Source organism: Doryrhamphus excisus, chromosome 15, assembly GCF_030265055.1.
Source record: "Doryrhamphus excisus isolate RoL2022-K1 chromosome 15, RoL_Dexc_1.0, whole genome shotgun sequence".
Lineage (NCBI taxonomy): Eukaryota > Metazoa > Chordata > Actinopteri > Syngnathiformes > Syngnathidae > Doryrhamphus > Doryrhamphus excisus.
The window spans coordinates 5,337,427-5,358,907 of NC_080480.1; the positions used below are offsets into that span (position 1 = coordinate 5,337,427).

Here is a 21,481-nt window from a genome sequence, read left to right on the forward strand (position 1 = left end):
TCCTCATTGTTTGTACTTGGTACATGCAGTATTACAGACTTATATTGAGTTTGCTGTTGCTTTCCTTTGTTCTCTCAGAACTTCACATTTCCTATAACCTTGTGGATGATGTAACATTTCTATATGGAAAAATAAACTTCCATGGAGGATACAGTATGTGCATTTAGTGTCTGTCAGAGGACTTCATATAGAAAGTGACTTGAAACCAAAATTAACGGCACTGATGAAAAAGAAATGCTTATTATACTCATCTGTCATTCACTCAATGCTGTGATACATTACTGCACACACGGAGTAAATAAAGTACTCTGTACATGTATTACATATTTAATGTGGACTTGTTCTATATTTGCATGCATCAATATTTATTCCTGCTTCAGGCATTTTTTTTTCTTGCTGTGTTTAATCAAAGTAGTGACCTGGAATATTTATTGTGTCTGGGTATTCAAATACATAAAAAATATTTGTTTTTGTTTGATTTGGTGCCGAGGCACAAATTATAGTAAATTAAATAATTCATTTAATTGACTGACTATTCAGAGTGGCAATAAAGAAGAGGTGTAATGTTCATTTTTGAGCACTGAGCGGCGCTGCAGGATCAATTGAATGCATTCTAAGGGCTGCAGTGCCACCTTGTGTAATTTGTAAAAAAAAAAAAATTACATCATAAAACAGTTTTATAGTGAGTGACATGCGTCAATACCATCAATAATCACACAGAGTTTAAGCTTTATGTTATTTTGTGGCTGTTCTCTGTGGTTTGGTGGTTTCCATGGTGACGTGGATGTGTTTTCTTTCACTTCAAGATACATCCCCCCACAATTCAATGTTCCTCCATCCCCAAAAGAGGAAACATGCATGGAGAAGAAGGTCACAAAATTATTATTTTTTCCTCCATGGAAGGCCTGATACGGGTTGGTTTGGTGATGAGAACCATGAGAACTGTAGAAGTTATTACATTTGCATACCCTGAAGGAAAACTCTATCCTCAACAACTGGATTAGAAAGCTCTAGCGGGGATTTGCAAGGTGCTGCTGGCAGTCGTGTCATGAAGGTTGTTGCAAGAAAAAGAGCTTTTAGCCTCAGCTGTTGTTATGAACTCGAGACCTGCATGCATGCATGCGTGCGTGACCGGGCAGCTGCCATGGAGGGTCTTGAAAGCAAAAGTTATCACCGTGTTGGAGCAGTTGTCTTGCATTGGCTGGTGCATGATGTTATTGTTGTTATAACTGGGGTTGTGTAATATCTTCAACATGTAATATTTACAGAAACATACACGTACAGTAGTACGGCAAAGTAAACATTGGTAAATATTTGACCACAAATTGACCCTGTGATTGGCTGGTGACCAGTCCAGGGTGTACCCCGCCTCTCGCCTGAAGACAGCTGGGATAGGCTCCAGCACCCCCTGCAATCCTCGTGAGGAAAAGCGGTAGAAAATGAATGTAATATTTATCTAAATATACACGTACAGTAGTACTGCAGAGTAAACATTGGTCCATATTTGACCACAGATTGACCCTGTGATTGGCTGGTGACCAGTCCAGGGTGTACACACCGCCTGTCGCCCAAATTCAGCTGGGATAGGCTCCAGCATCATGTTGAGTCGATGTCCTATTTGAAGAGCCCTTCAGGGCTCCAAGTAAAAACTCCAAATACCAACAACTGAAAGCTTTTCTGGAGCGTAGTCAAGAAATGCTGACAAAGTGAGACAAAACATTGCAAACCACAGTTGAAAGATTTGCACATGTGCACCCCCCCCCCAAAAAAAAACCCTCCAATGGGATAAGATTCTGTTATTGAGCCAACAAGTAGGACATGACCTGAGCCATCCCCATTGGAGCGTGTGCTGTATCTTTCGACGTTCGACATCATTTCAGGGCTCCGTCGTCAAATCAAATCACCGGCGTCCGTGACACGGGTGTCAGTTATCCGGCGGCGTTAAAAAAACGGCGTGAAAATGAGTGACCTCCGTGACCTCCCACATCCCACCCACCCTCGCTGTGTGTGACAGCAAGTGATCCGGTGTCGAGATGGAGGCACTGGACCTCTCGAACCGCGTCTGACGGTTCCCGTCATAGCTTCGCCACAATGAACTTGTGCGAACCGCCATGCGGGCCTTTTCTGAGAAGCCGCCTTGGACGGGGGAAGGGGGGGTGGCAAAACATATTTTTACCATCAATATAATTGGATTAAAACTTTAGATTAAAACAAATGGTTAAGCAAGCGCCCATTGATTCAAAGTAGTACAAATTCTAACTGGCTGGTGACTAGTCCAGGGTGCACCCCACATCTCGACAGTTGGGATAGGCTCCAGCATACCCTCACAACCCTCATGATAATAAGCAGCATAGAAAATTATGGATTATTTTATGAATAAAAAACAATGGCCCACACTCGGCCCATGCGTGGGTTTTCTCCAGGTACTCCGGTTTCCTCCCACATTCCAAAAACATGCTAGGTTAATTGGTGACTCTTGTTGGAAACACAGCATAGAAAGCTGTGATGATTAAAAAAAAATATTTATATATTATATATACAGTATATTCATCATACATGCAATTGGCATTCTCAACTGTCATACAGGCATAAAGAGCACATCTGAACCATTGTATGTGTAAGTCAGCAACAACAATAATAATGATTAACTTCCTTTTACTGGGCTGCACGGCAACCGTGGTTAGCACGCAGGCCTCACAGCTAGGAGCCTCGAGTTCAATTCCACCCTCGGCTATCTCTGTATGGAGTTTGCATGTTCTCCCCGTGCATGCGTGGGTTTTCTCCGGGTACTCCAGTTTCCTCCCACATTCCAGTATAATATGTATAGTAATGAATGTAATATTTTGTAAAGTTGTAATCTAACAAGAAAAAAAAATCAAATTTTTACAGGAATACATCTTATAGGCTGTCGAGTGGTTAGCACGCAGGCCTCAAAGCTTCGACACCTGAGTTCAATTCCACCCTCGGCTATCTCTGTGTGGAGTTTCCATGTTCTCCCCGTGCATGCGTGGGTTTTTTCCGGGTACTCCGGTTTCCTCCCACATTCCAAAAACATGCTAGGTTAATTGGCGACTCCAAATTGTCCATAGGTATGAATGTCTTCGCCCGAAGACAGCTGGGATAGGCTCCAGCACCCCCGCGACCCTCGTGAGGAAAAGCGGTAGAAAATGAATGAATGAATATATATACAGTATATTCATCATACATGCAATTGGCATTCTCAACATGCAGGCATAAAGAGCACATCTGAAAACTGGGTTTTCTCCGGGTACTCCGGTTTCCTCCCACATTCCAAAAACATGCTAGGTTAATTGGCGACTCCAAATTGTCCATAGGTATGAATGTGAGTGTGAATGGTTGTTTGTCTATATGTGCCCTGTGATTGGCTGGCCACCAGTCCAGGGTGTACCCAGACAGCTGGGATAGGCTCCAGCACCCCCACTCTTTGACTGGGTCCCCATATAATACCTAGGGGAGGGTGATTTGTTTTATTGCTGTATTTATAATGTATATACACCCCTTTTCTGCACATTTTTATTATCATTTCTGGTAATATATGAAGTATGAATATTACAGAAAAATTATTCAAATCATTCTGATGGTGTTTACGAGAGTGGCATCTTTGTATGTGTTGATTTTTAGGGTAATAATCCATGTTACTTCCTGTATGTGTCCCATTACCATTGCTACCTCAACCAGTTGATGATGATGCACGCGTAGTGTGAATCCAAAAAAGACAAAAAGCCATTGTGATTTAAAAATTTGTGACGATTTGCTGCCAAATAATCAAAGTGTTGCTCTGAAACTGCAAAAAACGACAACCGTGTTACTACAAGGTGTTTGAAACCTTCAGCGATGTCAGTTATGTGATTCAGTTTCTAATACGCACACACACACACACTGTTGCATGGAGAATGGAGGTCATTTGTGGGACCACCACCACACACACACACACACACGGTTTTTCATGATGAATAAGGACTAGCTTTACTTGTGGGGACCACCTTGCACACACACACACACGCACTCACGCTGGTTTTCATGGTGCATGTAGAATGGCGGTCACTCGCGGCACCACCACAACACGCACATTCATTGACCCCACATTGTTTTCTTCTGTGACAATAGACTGCGTTACATAATGAAGCCCATCCATATCAAAGGCTAGACTGGCAGGGCTCCAGGTCCTTCAGAATGATCTGGAACCGCACGGGAAGAACATACCCTGTTCTTTGTCACACAGCGCAAAAATATATGCTCTGTGAGCGAGCAGACATGTGTTGCTAATCATAAGAGCATGAAATAAATATGACAATAGTCACCTAATATGTTGTGGTCCTGTTAGAGAGACTGGATCTGGTGAGAACAGAACAGGAACCCGCAGGCCTGTGGTGTGTTTGGGACCGGACCAGGATGAATTGCTTTTGATGGGTACGCTTGTTTTGTGTGAATCAGCGTGCGGGGTGATGAGATTTGCCCCGCTTTTCCCATCCCGATCCAGCTCAACCACGCTCATTTTCGCTTCTCATGCGCCATCATCGGTGGCTCCCGTCTCTTGACTCTTTTGTCTTCTTCCCTGCGCCACTCGGGCGCATCGCTAGCGTCAAAGATTTGTTGCTAAGTGTTCCTCCCACACTTCGCATTCCAGGCTCCTATGGGATCCCACATGCTGGTGGCTCGCTCTCACTCTCCTCTGGCTGCCTGGTGACAGAGGAGTGCAACTTGTGTGGGAGCGATAGTGAATGTTTGTTGGAGGGGGGAGGGGGGGTATGCTAATTCGAGATCATTAATTAATTTAGCAAGATGAGATTTTCTTATTGATATGATAATAAGTCAAAATGTGTTATTGGTTTGACCCAAAGTGGCACCCTAGGCCACCTTAAGGTATTATATGGGCCCCCACCCCAGTAATGTTTTTACTGTTGTTTTTCATTGATCTATTTAGGTGATGGACTTCAGCTCCGGTTCCCGTGACAACACACCGATCCGCTCGGGTGCGAATGGTTGCTAACTAGTGGTTTAACTTGATAGCTTGATTTGATACAATTGTTAACAACACTCTCTCTCTCGTACATCATCATTATCAGAACTCAATTCAAGAAACAACCAAGTTGCACTATAATTTTGTCATCAATCAGGGGGATATTAGGGACCTTTAGAATTATTTCGGGGGTTTCGGGACCCCCCCAAAAAGAAGAATTACATGATAGAATGACCCCAATATTCTCCCTGTGTAGTTTTTTTAAAATGAGATTACATGTTACCGGAAAACAATAATGGTTTCAGTAACGCTGTTATTTTGAACATTATTACGTTCAAAACTGTATATCAGTCAACCATCAACATTCATAACTTAAAATTAATAATAAAACCAAAAAATACAATAAAAAACAATTTAATTGTAAATTCTGTTTAGAATTAATTAAGGGCATTTAGATCAACAATACTATTTGCTCTACTGGCTGGACAGGACAGGCTCATAATAATAATAATAATAATAATAATAATAATAATAATAATAATAATAATAATAATAATAATAATAATAATAATAATAATAATAATAATAATAATAATAATAATAATAATAATAATAATAATAATAATTATTATTATTATTATTATTATTATTATTATTAGTCAAAAATATGCATTATTATAATAATAATAATAATTATTATTATAATAATAATAATAATAATAAAAGTACTCTAAAAATAAAAAATTACAGGTTAAAAATAATAAAACAAAATAAAACAGTAATAATAAATTGAAAATTAATTAATAAAATACATAAGCAAATTATACATTAAAACAATTAATAAATTATAATAATGATTATTGGCTGGCGACGAGTACAGAGTGCACCCCGCCTCTCGCCCGAAGTCACCTGGGATAGGCTCCAGCACCCCCCACGACCCTCGTGAGGACAAGCGGTAGAAAATGAATGAATTAATAATAATAATAATAATAATAATAATAATAATAATAATAATAATAATAATAATAATAATAATAATAATAATAATAATAATAATAATAATAATAATAATAATAACGAGTACTCTAAAAAATGACAGGTTAAAAAATAATAAAACAAAATAAAACAATAAAATACATGAACAAATTATACATTAAAACAATTAATAAATACTATATAATAACGATTATTGGCTGGCGACAAGTCCAGGGTGAACCCCGCCTCTCGCCCAAAGTCACCTGGGATAGGCTCCAGCATACCCGCGACCAAAATGAGGATAAGCGGCATAAAAAATGGATGGCTGGACTATATAATAACAACAAATTTGATCAACTCAAATCAAACGTTACTCTTGTATACATGCAAAAACATATATACAGTACATTCCAAATGCAACAATACAACAGAGTGTGCAATTACACTCATGTCAATCAATCAGAATAAATCCCTGTCAGTAATGACCGTAAAAAAAAAAAAAAAAAGCATCAATGGACAGTAAATTCACAGCCGTAGTTCCTAATCCACAAGTCCTCCAAAGCTGTGGAAAGAAGATGAGCAGCTATGTTGCCACCCCGTTCACAATTCTCATGTGCCAAGAAGAAGTGAAATAAAAAGGCAAAGTGAAAGACTGTGGACAACTGTTCTGAGAACAGAACACGACCAGATGTCAGTTTGTTGCTGCATTTTTTCCCTTTCCTTTGACTTGATCATTTTTTTTTGAGTGCATTCAGTGTGTTTTAAAACACTTTAAATACTGTATAAATATCACCAACACTAAGAATTCTATGATGAAATGCATGAGCAGTGAAAGTGTTGCATTTCCGAAAAAGAAGTAGACACCGTCTGAATTAATCTCGTCCCCATCTGGCATTCCCGGGAAGTTAAAAAATAAACACCCTCATTATCAGTCGGGGAAGTTTCATTGTTTTTTTTTATGTCGAATTGATGCAGTACATTTTAGATTCCATTGGAGTATATTAATTCAATCCATGTACCAGGAAGTCATTATTATGGTTTGGATCTGCACCGCTGCTTTTTAAATCCTGGTGGGAAAGAACTGTTGTAGGTATAGCAGCAAGACCTAGTACAAGTTTAGAAGCGGGGTAAGCGGGGTTTGTGGGGGTGGAGTGGAGCTCGGTGGAGCCGGCGTCAATTAGGTGACGTTTGAGAGCCAAACGTTGGCCGCCTTCCTTCTTCTTCTTCTTCTGTGCCGGTTCATCCGTGCGGAATTGTGGAGGTAAATGTTGATTCTGTCTGCCACCCTGTTATGTTTGGCCTGCTCCTGCAAACACAGCACACATCAATAATGTCATAAAGTCTCTTTCTTTCATACAGGAAAGCAGCGTCAGGGCGCCGAAATAGGGAAAAACCTCAGTCAGTCGTTTGCTTGGGTGGAGACGTTTGGATATTTTGGCGCTTTTTAACAATTCGTGCCATGAGGAGTCCTTAATTAAGCCAAGACACGACAGTACCTCGTATGTATGAAGTGCTTTTGTAGCTTTACTCCGTTATTAGTCAAAAATATGCATATGTAAGCAAACGTTAGCAGAAATTAAGCATAACATTATTAGAGCCCTGTAGACATGACATAACACCCCTATGGTCACCTTTTGACTCCATACATCTATTTTCTATGCCGCTTATCCTCATTAGGCTCACAGAGGTATGCTGGAGCCTATCCTAGCTGACTTTGGGTGAGAAGCGGGGTACACCCTGGACTGGTCGCCACCCAATTGAGATGCCAAACAGAGATTCGAACCCAGGTAGAGAGCTGAGGGAAGTCAAAATATTAAAAAAAAAAAAAGTTTGGACAGGCTGCACGGTGGTCGAGTGTTAAGCACGCAGGCCTCACGGCTAGGAGACTAGGAGTTCGATTCCACCATGTGGAGGTTACATGTTCTCCCCTGCATGCGTGGGTTTCCTCCAACATTCCAAAAAAATGCTAGGTTAATTGGCGACTCCAAATTGTCCATAGGTATGAATGTGAGTGTGAATGGTTGTTTGTCTATATGTGCCCTGTGATTGGCTGGCCACCAGTCTAGGGTGGACCCCGCCTCTCGCCCGAAGACAGCTGGGATAGGCTCCAACACCCGCCACGACCCTCGTGAGGATAAGCGGCATAGAAAATGAATGAATGAATAGTAGGAGTGTGGTTAGCGTGCAGGTCTCACAGCTAGGAGACTCAAGTTCAATTCCACCCTCGGCCATCTCTGTGTGGAATTTGCATGTTCTCCCGTGGATTTTCTCCGGGTACTCCGGTTTCCTCCCACATTCCAAAAACATGCTAGGTTCATTAGAGACTCAAATTGTCCATAGGAATGAATGTGAGTGTGAATGGTTCTTTGTCTATATGTGCCCTGTGATTGGCTGGCCACCAGTCCAGGGTGTACCCCGCCTCTCGCCGAAGGCAGCTGGGATAGGCTCCAGCACCCCCGCGACCCTCGTGAGGACAAGCGGTAGAAAATGAATCAATGAATGAGTAAAATTAGTGGGCTACACAGCAGACGAGTGGTTAGCACACAGGCCTCACAGCTAAGAGACCATAGTTCAATTCCATGGGTTTTCTCCGGGTACTGCGGTTTCCTCCCACATTCCAAAAACATGCTAGGTTAATTAGCGGCTCCAAATTGTCCATAGGTATGAATGTGAGTGTGAATGGTTGTTTGTCTATATGTGCCCTGTGATTGGCTGGCCACCAGTCCAGGGTGTACCCCGCCACTGGGATAGGCTCCAGCACCCCCGTGACCCTCGTGAGGACAATAACGCTGGTAGTTTGGTAAAAAAAAAATAAACAAGTTAAAATGCAATCAGGGATGAGCCAATTAAACGTGTAGATGCCGTCACAAGGGAGCGAGCTGGAAACGGTCCATGGAGATTTTTTGGGGGGAGGGGGGGGGGTGCAGAGGCAAGAAGAGCCATTCTTTCTGTCCACTTCATTTCCCTTCCAAATCAGCCTCACATTCTCTGAGTTTTCACAGTTCCCAGCTCCCTCTTTTTTTCCCCCCCTAAACATGCCCTGAGTCAGCCGGGCTCATTAGTCGGGATGAGGCGACTACAACCGGGACAGTCAGCTAGTCGTTGGGAACAATGGGAAAGATGTGAGGCGTCCGTTTTTGGTAGAATCATGACATTTTTTATTTCGTTCTGTCCTTCCTTCCTTTTTCCTTAATTCATTCATTCTACTCCCATTCTTGAGCTTCCTGACACTTTTTACAGTCCGTAACTGTGGACAAGTTCCAGGGAAACAAGACCCAAGCACCCCGACGAGCCTTTTTGCCTCACTTTTATTCACTCCTGTTCTTTCTCAAGAGTTCCTCCTGAAAGTATTTGGCAAACACTAGTGCAAAAAAAAAAAAAAAACGGGACTTTGAGGGAAGAAAAACAACAAGTCGTTCTTGAGCCACCCACACCCCATCTGCTGTGGTATTATCTTCTTTTATTATCCGCAAGATTATGTGCGCTGATATGATTTCTACAGTTTGCTGTGCTGCTTGTTTTGTATATGAAACACTGAAGCAAAAGGGAAGGGGAGGAAGTCCTCCTCCATGTGCATCTAATCGTCCATTCAGGACCTTCTTAATGGCTTGTCGGTTCCCCTTGCCCTGCCATTTTCTGTCCAATTAATTCCTTTCTAGCGCTCCGGATAAAGGGACACAATGAGGCCCCTCCACGGCATAATGAATCATTAAAATTCAGCAGTGCGGCCCTGGCACTCCGCTTCTCTCCCCGCGCCGGTCAGCTTGGCACGGCGTGCCAGCCTCATTCGTTCAAAGCGGGAAGATCTCTGGCTGTTCTTCGACAGACTTTGCTTGAAAAAACAATAACGGTGCTTTCGGAAACGACGGAAGGTATCACCTTGAATGGCTTGAAGGGCAAATATGGATGAAATATTTGCTTTTATCATTTGATAAAATCATACTGTGTATGTGTCTGTACAAACTACTGTAAGAGTTGCTGTCATTCGAGAGTATATGAATACAAACTTATACATAAGCACCTCAAGAAATGAGGTCAGTATTTGGAAAATAGCAATAAAAATGATGTAATTATATGAGAAACAAAAAAAAAAAAACAACAACATATACATTTTTAACTTTTGGAAAATTAAGTTTCAAAAAAAGTAATAATGTTACGAGGGGGAATAAAGTCATCATCAATCAGGAAAACATTTTCACGAAAAAAGGATGGGAAAAGTTGGAACCCTCTCTTCCCTAACATAAACAAAAATGCAAAAAAACAGCAGTAATTTTAATATAATATAATATAATATAATATAATATAATATAATATAATATAATATAATATAATATAATATAATATAATATAATATAATATAATATAATATAATATAATATAATATAATATAATATAATATAATATAATATAATATAATATAATATAATATAATATAATATAATATAATATAATACAATACAATACAATACAATACAATACAATACAATACAACACAACACAACACAACACAACATAATATAATATAAAATACCCCCAAAAAGTATTTTAACAAAAAGAAAGTCTCAATTTTACAAGAATAAACTTGTAATATTATGAGTAAAAACAATGTCATTTTAGTGGCATAAAGTTGAAATATTAAACTTTCTTTTCAAGTCATCAAATGATGAAACACTTGGCGTGTACATTTGACTATAGGGTTGTTATTTTATGTCTACAAGGTCCTAAACAGGTTTCCTATGTCTTATATGTCTTACTTTCTCTTATTGTGTCTACTATATTGGGTAATAGGAGTGTAAAGGGTCCTATAGGGGTGCTATTTTATGTCTAGACGGCTCTATTTAAAAGGTCGTAATCAGGTTTCCTATGTCTTATATGTCTTACTTTATCTTATTATGTCTACTCTATTGGGTGAAGGCATACAAATTTGACTATAGGGTTGTTATTTTATGTCTAGAGGGTTCCGTTTACAAGATCCTGAACAGGTTTCCTATGTCTTATATGTCTTACTTCCTCTTATTATGTCTACTATATTGGGTAAAGGCATGCAAATTTAACTATAGGGTTGTTATGTTATGTCTAGAGGGCTCCGTTTACAAGGTCGTGAACAGGTTTTCTATGTCTTATATGTCTTACTTTCTCTTATTATGTCTACTATATTGGGTAATAGGAGTGTAATGGGTCCTATCAGGGTGCTATTTCATGTCTAGAGGGCTCCGTTTACAAGGTCGTAATCAGGTTTCTTATGTCTTATATGTCTTATATGTCTTACTTTCTGTTATTAAAGGCAAGCAAATTTGACTATAGGGTTGTTATTTTATGTCTAGAGGGCTCTGTTTACAAGGTCGTAACCAGGTTTCTTATGTCTTATATGTCTTACTTTCTGTTATTATGTCTACTGTATTGGGTAAAGGCATGTACATTTGACTATAGGGTTGTTATTTTATGTCTAGAGGGCTCCGTTTACAAGGTCGTAATCAGGTTTCCTATGTCTTATATGTCTTACTTTCTGTTATTATGTCTACTGTATTGGGTAAAGGCATGCAAATATGACTATAGGGTTGTTATTTCATGTCTAGAGGGCTCTGTTTACAAGGTCCTAAACAGGTTTCCTATGTTGTATATGTCTTACTTTCTGTTATTATGTCTACTATATTGGGTAATATGAGTGTAAAGGGTCCTATACGGGTGCTATTCCATGTCTAGAGGGCTCTTATGATGTTAAAAACTGTATTTAGAAGGTTGTAAACAGGGTTTCTATGCTGAAACTTTGAGGAAATTCACTTATCGCAGTCAGATCTGGAAGCGATTAACTGTGATAAACGAGGGACCACTGCATGGTATTTGTTAGCAGGTTAACAGTTTGAGGACTCATTGATCACTGTTGTCTTTGTCCATCTCTGGTCACTGAGGTGTGTGAGTGACAGGAAGAAAAGCTCCGACCTGTTGGTTCACTTCCATAAATCACTAAAAGACTTTGTTGAAGGGTCACTATGGAATTTCCTGGTTGAAAAAGCAAACCCATGAACATTTCTCATATCATACTCAATATTTATTATTTCCAACTCTATAAAGAAAGACAATAAGAGTTATAAGGAACATGTCTTTTATTTAAAAAAACAACAAAATAAACCAGCCAGCAACCGTGTTAGCTTTGCATGTGTGTGTGTACGTGTGTGTGTGTATGTGTGTGCGAATGGAAAAAGTGGTAGTTAATAAAACAACAACATTTTCACAACCTTTTTTCTCCAAAATGATACATGGTTGTAATGTACAAAAATGGACAAACCCACGGCAACTAAATGTCACAGTCAGGAATGATCGAGAAATGTAGGAATTCTGCCTCCGTCTGTTAGGAATACTGATCGTTCAAAAAAAAAAAAAGGCACAAAGACGCTCTGCATTTTGGGGGAGACGGTAAGCAGCACGTCGGCACTTGATGGCAGCTGAGATAAAAAAAAAAAAAAATGGGCGATCGGGTCAAAAGTCTCCCTGCAGGAAATGGACTCAAACATTTACATATAGAATTTGCACATGAACACACACACACACACACACACACACACCATGTGTCGCTCCAGCTGACGCGTCACTCATAGCCGGCGGTGTTATTTTACCCCATTTCCTTTACCCTTCCCATCATGACTAATCGCAATTTGCCAGGCGCAGCTTGCCGACACCTGTTTCGTCCCCCTTTGCCCGTCGCCCGCAATCAAGGAACGCCGCCCTTTCTGGAATTCTGTCTTTAATGGAATGATATCTGCACTGCCACCTATTTTAAGTGTTTTAATCCAAGCCACAAAAAAATAAAAATAACACTAGGAAATAAACCCATAATGCATGAACATAAATATATATTTATATATATGTATAAAGACTTTTCCACTTTAAGATTCATAGGTTTTGTTAAGACTTGAGCCAAAATTCACAATGATTAAACCTCTAAAGCCCCTTTTACACAGAATCTTCCGGTCGGGATTTATTTCTATGTCAAAAAGTCATCCCGCCAATATTCCTTTCCAGCGTTCCCTTGCATATTAACGGCACAAACGTGGAATGGATGGAATATTCTGCCTACATCAACAGCTAGTGCGATGCCTGTGTGAAAGGGAAAAGCTTCCCGTGATCCGATTGGAGAATGGTCACTCTAGCCCCTTTCAAACAAAACTTCTGTTCTGTATGAACGCCACAAAAGGAACGTATTCCACTTTCAGAGGTATTCGTCAGAGCCACAACAGAGGCAGGACGTCGCCTGTGAGAAAGGGAATGTCGGAAAGTGTGAACAGTCACTTCTCTGGTCCTGTTGTTGTTGACAGCAATTTTTTATACAGGATGTCAACCTTGACAGGTTTGACAGTTGTCCTGTGTATAATCACACGCAGTCGCCACGGATCGGATGCGGTTAATCTACAGGACGCCATGCCCCTTTCTTGCAACATCGTCACCATAGCAGAAACCATTTTTGCCTTTTACGCAGAATCCAGCAAAGGCAAGTCTTCACACAGCACAATAAGAAAATTAAACTATACATAATATCCTTTCACACAGGCGTGTCCCGGCTCTGTTACAGCTCTGAGTCTATGTACCGAGATGGAAAATTGCTGTGACGGTAAAAAAAAAAAATCACTCCTGTGTAAAAGAGGTTTTAAGTGCATGAAAAAAAAACTGTACACAATTTCGGCGTATTGGCGTTAATACGTCCTCACGGAGGCGCCACCAATGTTTCTCTTGGTGTACAAAAGTCTGTAAGAAGTGTTGCAAAGATAAGAGTTTTGTATAAAATCAGCAGGCACTTTTTCATTTCTTCCTTCGTTAGTCGTACTCGGACCCAACGTCCTTTCCGGCTCTAAGGTCGGGTCAGTGTGGTGTAGACGGGCTGGTCCCAGCTGGGGGCGGTGGGGCTGTGAGCAGGCGCCATGGACAGGCTATTGAGGATGGGGCTGCTGTAAGGCCGCCGTGGGGAGTGGAAGTAAGGGTACTGGTAAAGGGTGGACGGGTAGCTGGAGTACGGGTTGTAATAGTTGGAACTCTGGAGGTCGGTATAGTCACACTGGGAGGCCGGGAAGGAGGCCGCCGAGGTGGTGACGCAGGCCTGGGTGTTGTAGGGGGCGTAATCGGGGTGCGACGGCGAGTGGTCGCTGTAGTGACTCGGGCTCAGTTGCTCCGTTTTGATATGGAGGCGGTGCTGGGCCGCTTCGGGTGACGAGGAGGTCACGGCGTTCTTGCGACTCCAGCCGCCGTAGGAGGAGCCGTAGGAGGGGGTCGCCGGGGCCTGACCGTGTTCTGAAGATAAGGCGGCGGAGACTGAGGAGGCGTGGCCGTTCAGGGGGAGGTACTGGTCGAACTCGTGCACGTCAAACGTCTCCATGTTGCTGATGACGTCGGTGCTGAGCTCGGAGATGTCCACGTTGCTGAAGTCGATGTTTTGTCTGCCGCCGCCACTGCTGTCGACCAGGCGACGGCTTTCGTGCTTTAGGTCCTGCTTGGCGCCGTGGTGCAGGTCCGTTTTGGGGGTGGTGGGCGGTGTCGGGGGACCGTGGGGCTGTCCTGAAGTGGGAAAAAAAGCAATATATTTAATAAAGAATTGTGCTGAAATTATCATATTATATATTTTTTTATAAATTTATTGAAGTAGTGACTCACCGGCATGTTCAGGATGGTGGTGCCCGTCAGACATCCCTGCCAGTCCCGCCATCCCCGGTTCGGCTTTATACATGTGATGATGGGCCAGCTCGGCGCCAGAGTCCGAGTCGCTTTGGCCCGGTTTAACATTCTTCCGTCGCCTGGGCTGGTACTTGTAGTCCGGGTGATCTTTCTTATGCTGAACCCTCAGACGCTCTGCTTCATCCACAAACGGCCTCTTCTCGCTCTCAGAAAGCAAACTGTTAAAAAATATATAAAATGATTATAAAACATTTTGTCAAATTAGGGATGGGTTTTTTTCTTGTAAAAAAAAATTCACAGTTAAGCTGTTCAAAACTTCCTTACATTTTGTATCAAATTAAGCATGCCCCTATATAACTTTTTTTTATTAACATATAATAATCCCGTTTCCTCACCGCCACAGTTTCCCAAGTGTCTTGCTGAGTTCGGCATTGTGCAGGTGCGGGTACTGGTCCGCCAACTTCCTGCGAGCAGCCTGGGCCCAGACCATGAAGGCATTCATGGGCCTCTTGACGTGCGGTTTGCTCTTCAAGGACCCGTTCCCTCTCACCGGCATGGGCACCAGGGACCAGTCGTATCCCTTCAGAACCTGAGAGACTGCGTCCCGTATGCAAGCCGGGAATCGATCGTCGTCCTCCGAGTCCAACTTCTTAGCCAAACCGGCGAGCAGTGACGCTTGGCCGTCGGAGCCCGTCGGCGAGGACGGTGCGTCAGAGTCGGATTCATCCTGAGACATGGAGCTGTTTGTGCCCGAGGGGCTGCACGGTTGCTCGCCCACACACTTGTCGTGCTCCTCGGTCATTTTCAGCATGATTTAATCTCACCGCGACCTTGAATATGAAACACCAAAAGCAACACCGAGAGTTACAGAGCGCCTTTTACGCACGGTGTGCGCAAGATGAATCCCGACACCAGTCTCTTCCCGGTGCTCCCTGCTGTTAGTGTTTGTTTTTTATGGGTCCTAGGCTTCCATGGAGGGTGCATTCGTGCAAGATGAGCTCCTCCACTCCGTGTGCGTAACACACTTGACGTTTGCACAACTTGAGTTGGAACTTTAAAGTCGTCACTCCACCTTCTGGATGGGATTGGTTGGAAGGAAACGGCACCCGCACACCTCATTGGTTCCCATCCTGACGTAGGCGGCAACCACTTCCCACTTCAACTGGGGACTTTCATTTCATTCAGCATTTATAATATCTTGTGTATACTTTTATGTTTTTCATTGTGAATTCATTATTATGTATTTGATTATGTGTATAAGTGAAAATATACCTACTTTACCTGATGGAATTATGCAGAATGAATGGGAAATTGACAATATGTGCATAATTACGCTGCAAAATTAATTTCAAAGCACATTATTACTCATAATAATTCATTCATTTTCTACCGCTTATCCTCACAAGGGGGTGCTGGAGCCTATCCCAGCTGTCTTTGGGCGAGAGCGGGGTACACCCTGGACTGGTGGCCAGCCAATCACAGGGCACATATAGACAAACAACCATTCACACTCACATTCATACCTATGGACAATTTGGAGTCGCCAATTAACCTAGCATGTTTTTGGAATGTGGGAGGAAACCGGAGTACCCGGAAAAAACCCACGCATGCACCGGGAGAACATGCAAATTCCACACAGACAGTGGAATTGAACCCTGGTCTCCTAGCTGTGAGGTCTGCGCGCTAACCACTCGACCGCTGTGCAGCTCATAATAATTAATAATAACAAATATTTATTCATTCATTCAATTTCTACCGCTTTTCCTCATGAGGGTCGCAAGGGGCGCTGGAGCCTATCCCAGCTGTCTTTGGGCGAGAGGCGGGGTACACCCTGGACTGGTGGCCAGCCAATCACAGGGCACATATAGACAAACAACCATTCACACTCACATTCATACCTATATGGACAATTTCCACACACAGGGTGGAATTGAATCCTGGTCTCCTAGCTGTGAGGTCTGTGCGCTAACCACTCGTTTTTTATTTTATTTTATTTTATTTTATTTTATTTTATTTCATTTTATTTTATTTTATTTTATTTTATTTTATTTTATTTTATTTTAATAGAAGGAATCATTGGAATTAAATTGATAATGATACATGTAAAAAAAAAATCAATAAGGAGCATCTTAATGTTCAAACATGTGTTCTTTTTAATTTCAGGAATTCAAGAGTAAAACCGTGAAATGAAAACACGGGACAACATGGGGATTCAATCCCACGCCCATTTGGCTGTGATATCTACTAACTCCTCTTTGAGAACCTTCGCGTCATTTGGCGTTGTTTGCCGTCTTTCGGTGATTCTATTTTCCATCTTTTTGCCTCACCCCCGCCATCAAATTCACTACTGGATGTTTCCCCTCAAATGCATATTCCAGGTTGATGTTTTTGACACTGGTGCGAGGACCTCCTGTTGGCCTTTCACCCCCACACTCGCCCTAGAACGTCTCCTATTAAAATCCCATAATGAGCGCTTTACTCCACCAATTGTGGGTTTTATTGAAAGCTATTAGTTGGCACGGGGAGGTGGAAGGGAGTATTGAACGGGCTGAAGGAAACAATTAGCCCAAAATGTCTGGGGGTGTGTTTGGCCTTCAGCCACCCTGGTTTTTTCATGTCAAAAAGCATAAAAGAGCTCAAGTGTTTCCAGATTATATTCTGCGATTTCTCAACTGTTTTGTAGCGCAATAGTTTTTTTTTTTTTTTTTTGGTATGGCGTTTATTTGAATTAAAAAGGATGAACAACAAGGATTTGGAAGCTGTGTTAGTAGCAGGTCGCTCACTTTCCATTCAGGCTGGACTCTACTTGATCTGCTAAATGTCTCGGTGAAGGAAGAACACTTAGTCATGCCTTTTTTTTTTTTATACCTCCGCCAAGCACCAGAGCACAAGAGTGAACGTTTTTTTGCTTTGTTAGCTGTGCTGCCTTCCAGGAAAGTGGGAAATTGGAGATGTATCTGTGACCTTCAACTAAGGCCACAGTACTGTATGTCCACACAAACACGTATAAAGCAATCCCTCGTTTATCACGGCTAATTGGTTCCAGAATTTTTTTTTGTTTGACCTCCGCCAAGCATCAAAACACAAGTTTTCTTTGCTTTGTTAGCGGTGTTGCCTTCCAGGAAAGTGGGAAATTGGAGATCTATCTGTGACCTTCGACTAAGGCCACAGTACTGTATGTCCACACAAACACGTATACAGCAATCCCTCGTTTATCACGGCTAATTGGTTCCAGAATATTTTTTGTTTTACCTCCGCCAAGCATCAAAACACAAGTTTTCTTTGCTTTGTTAGCTGTGTTGCCTTCCAGGAAAGTGGGAAACTGGAGATCTATCTGTGACCTTCGACTAAGGCCACAGTACTGTATGTCCACACAAATACATATACAGCAATCCCTCGTTTATCACGGATAATTGGTTCCAGAATTTCGTTTTTTTTTTTTTTACCTCCACCAAGCACCAAAGCACAAGTTTTCTTTGCTTTGTTAGCTGTGCTGCCTTCTAGGAAAGTGGGAAATTGGAGATCTATCTGTGACCTTCGACTAAGGCCACAGTAATGTATGTCCACACAAATACGTATACAGTAATCCCTCGTTTATCACGGATAATTGGTTCCATTTTTTTTCCATTTTTTTTTTTTTTTACCTCCGTCAAGCACCAAAACACAAGTGTTCTTTGCTTTGTTAGCTGTGCTGTCTTCCAGGAAAGTGGGAAATTGGAGATCTATCTGTGACCTTCGACTAAGGCCACAGTACTGTATGTCCACACAAATACGTATACAGCAATCCCTCATTTATCACGGCTAATTGGTTCCAGAATTTTTTTTTTTTACCTCCGCCAAGCACCAAAACACAAGTTTTCTTTGCTTTGTTAGCTATGCTGCCTTCCAGGAAAGTGGGAAATTGGAGATCTGTCTGTGACCTTCGACTAAGGCCACAGTACTGTATGTCCACACAAACACGTATACAGCAATCCCTCGTTTATCACGGCTAATTGGTTCCAGAATTTTATTTTATTTTTTTACCTCCAGCAAGCACCAAAGCACAAGAGTGAACGGTGCTGCCATCCATGTTTTTTTTTGCTTTGTTAGCTGTGCTGCCTTCCAGGAAAGTGGGAAATTGGAGATCTATCTGTGACCTTCGACTAAGGCCGCAGTAATGTATGTCCACACAAATACGTATACAGTAATCCCTCGTTTATCACGGCTAATTGGTTCCAGAATTTATTTTTTTTACCTCCGCCAAGCACCAAAGCACAAAAGTGAACGGTGCTGCAGTCCATGTTTTTTTGCTTTGTTAGCGGTGCTGCCTTCCAGGAAAGTGGGAAATTGGAGATCTATTTGTGACCTTCGACTAAGGCCACAGTACTGTATGTCCACACAAAAACGTATACAGTAATCCCTCATTTATCACGGCTAATTGGTTCCAGACATGACTGTGATAAGTGAATTTATACAAAGTACAATTCAATATTAATAAACTTAAACTAAAAAAAAGAACTGCAGTAATTTTTCTAAAATAAAGTCAAATATAAACATAAAAAGTTAGAATTTTACAAAATGAAGTTAGTATTTTTTTAGACTTTTAAACTCTGATTATTCTTTGTTTACATCACATTGTGCAGAATAGGAAATCTGTACTCTGCCGCTAGCATAGCAAGCTACCAAGCTAATAAAGAAAGAGTGATATTTGAACCCCCACACGGGGACCGTAATGAGCCAAGAAGTGAATGTTACCATCTACAGCCACAAGAGGGCACTCCAGGTTGCCGACATTAGCGGATTCAGTGATGAGATTGGGAGCTCGGTGAACAATGTTTACTGGTTTGTTGTTGGAGTAGCTTGCTTGTGATGCTAATTTAGGCTATTTCGCCTCCCAGGTATTACACAGCCGACATATATTTAGCTTGTTGTTGTGTGGGTGGGTTTCGGAATGACTTCGGAATGACTACGGAACTTATTGTTCGGAGAAAAGGGTTATTTAGCAGCATCCATAGCATAGTTATTTAGCAGCATAGCATCCACCTATCTGCGAGTAGGTGGTGCAATTCTGGTGCAAATTCTTCTTGTCTTGTCTTCTCAATGGAATTGTCCCATTACCCTAGAAAGCAAATGGTAGAGTCCTGTTTGCACCATCCACCATCTTGTTACGTTACCGAGTATGTTTTGTTTTTTGGTAAGCGGATTCACAACAAAAAACATCCATTGCCTTGTTATTGTCAGAGCGCACTCTGCTGTTTGCAGAAAGTGCTGTTCACCGCCGCGTAGTCGGACGAACCCGAACCCGAAGGTAAAAGCTCAGGTTTCATCATCATCGTTAGAGATGTTACTTTTCCATCTGGAAACGGATACAAACTCCACGGACGACGCTTCCCATGGTGTGTCTCGTCCCTGAGTTGTCCCAAAGGAGCGTGGGTGTGTGTTTTATATTCTCTCCAATTCACCAAACACCCCCCCCCCCGCACACTTGTCTTACCGCCCTCTCATCTTCACAGCATATGCTCAGAATAAAACCTGCGGTATAAGCTTGTTTTCTTCCCCTCATTCCCAACTTTTGATCCCGTAGTCGCATCATCATGTCCTTAGCTGGAATGACACGGTGCAGGACCTGTACTTTACAGGAAGTGGAGCCACAAGAGGACTTCCGGGTTTCTTTGTGTGCATATAAACCATTACAAAAAGTATATTAAATATTATTATAAAATATATATTCATATATTGCTGCTATTTAGATGATTACGGTCCAAGCAGATCCAATTCCACAATGAGGCGTTTAATGTAGTGATTTTCAACAACTGTGCCGCGGCACACAAGTGTGCCGTGAGAAATCGTCAGGTGTGCCGTGAGAAATTATTCAATATCATTTTTTTTAATTAACATGTATTAATAATTTTCTGCAAATATTATGTCATTGTCGCGTGTCATTGGTGTAAAGCAGGGGTCTCAAACTCAATTAACTTGGGGGCCACTGGAGCTCGGGTCTCACCCAAACCCCCCCCCCCCAAAAACACATTTATTAAAAACAAAAAAATTAAAAAAAACTTGGCTTTGGTTCCGATTTTCTACAATAAAAGCTCTGATAAAACATTCCACTGTTCTCAAATATCTTTTTATTTATTTTATTTTACTTTTTATTTTTCTACACAAAATAAGATGAAAAAGAAATAAACAAATCAAGAATAAAGAAAATCAATCAATCAGTAATAAATACATAAATATAATAATAATAATAATAATAATAAACGGCAAATAATAAAAACTTAAGAAACCACATATAGTTGGTGGGTTGACAAATAATTTGTTTTCAGATTAAAATGAACAAAGCATTATTAGAGCCCTGTAGACATGACAAAACACGACTATAGTCACATTTATACTTTTTTTATTTACAACATATTGCGCAACTGCAGGGTCTTGAGACACATGCTAACTCGCAAACTTCAAGTTATTTGCTTTAAACTTAAATAGCCAAAAACTTACCACTTCCACACAGATAGGGAGGGTAACTATTAACAGTTATTTAACCTTTAACATGAACATTAATCAAACGTAATATTTTTTTCTGGGTACATGATACCATACAGCATCCATATCAAACTTGCGCGGGCCGCACTAACATTAAACTTTCATATCAAGGTGGGGGCCTCAAACTAGTGTCCTGCGGGCCACATTTGGCCCGCGGGCCGCGTGTTTGAGACCGCTGGTGTAAAGACTGGCAGAGTAATGTAATATTCGTCCGTGTGGCAACAAGTAGCTGAATGCTAACTCGTAAACTTCAAGTCATTTCCTTTAAACTTAAATAGCCAAAAACGTACCACTTCCACACGGATAGGGAGGGTAACAATTAACAGTTATTTAACCTTTAAC

The 21,481-nt window shown here is 41.3% G+C and overlaps 1 protein-coding gene across 1 annotated transcript; it reads right to left on the reverse strand.

Moving 5' to 3' along the window:
- Nucleotides 1-12,407: 12,407 nt before the first annotated feature.
- Nucleotides 12,408-15,610, reverse strand: LOC131103510 (transcription factor Sox-8-like). The gene is made up of 3 exons (XM_058049839.1): nucleotides 15,013-15,610; nucleotides 14,597-14,835; nucleotides 12,408-14,500 (listed from the first exon to the last, which is right to left on the reverse strand). Exons 1-3 carry the CDS (start codon nucleotides 15,426-15,428, stop codon nucleotides 13,800-13,802), a joined length of 1,356 nt encoding a protein of 451 aa, XP_057905822.1. The 5' UTR covers nucleotides 15,429-15,610; the 3' UTR covers nucleotides 12,408-13,799.
- Between the last annotated feature and the right edge of the window lie 5,871 nt (nucleotides 15,611-21,481).

Coding starts and splice junctions, on each gene's coding strand:
- LOC131103510 (XM_058049839.1), bottom strand. CDS start 15,428: ATGCTGAAAATGACCGAGGAGCACGACAAGTGTGTGGGCGAGCAACCG. Junction 14,836..15,012: donor ACACTTGGGAAACTGTGGCG/GTGAGGAAACGG, acceptor ATTTTTTAACAG/TTTGCTTTCTGAGAGCGAGA. Junction 14,501..14,596: donor CCACCATCCTGAACATGCCG/GTGAGTCACTAC, acceptor TTCCCACTTCAG/GACAGCCCCACGGTCCCCCG.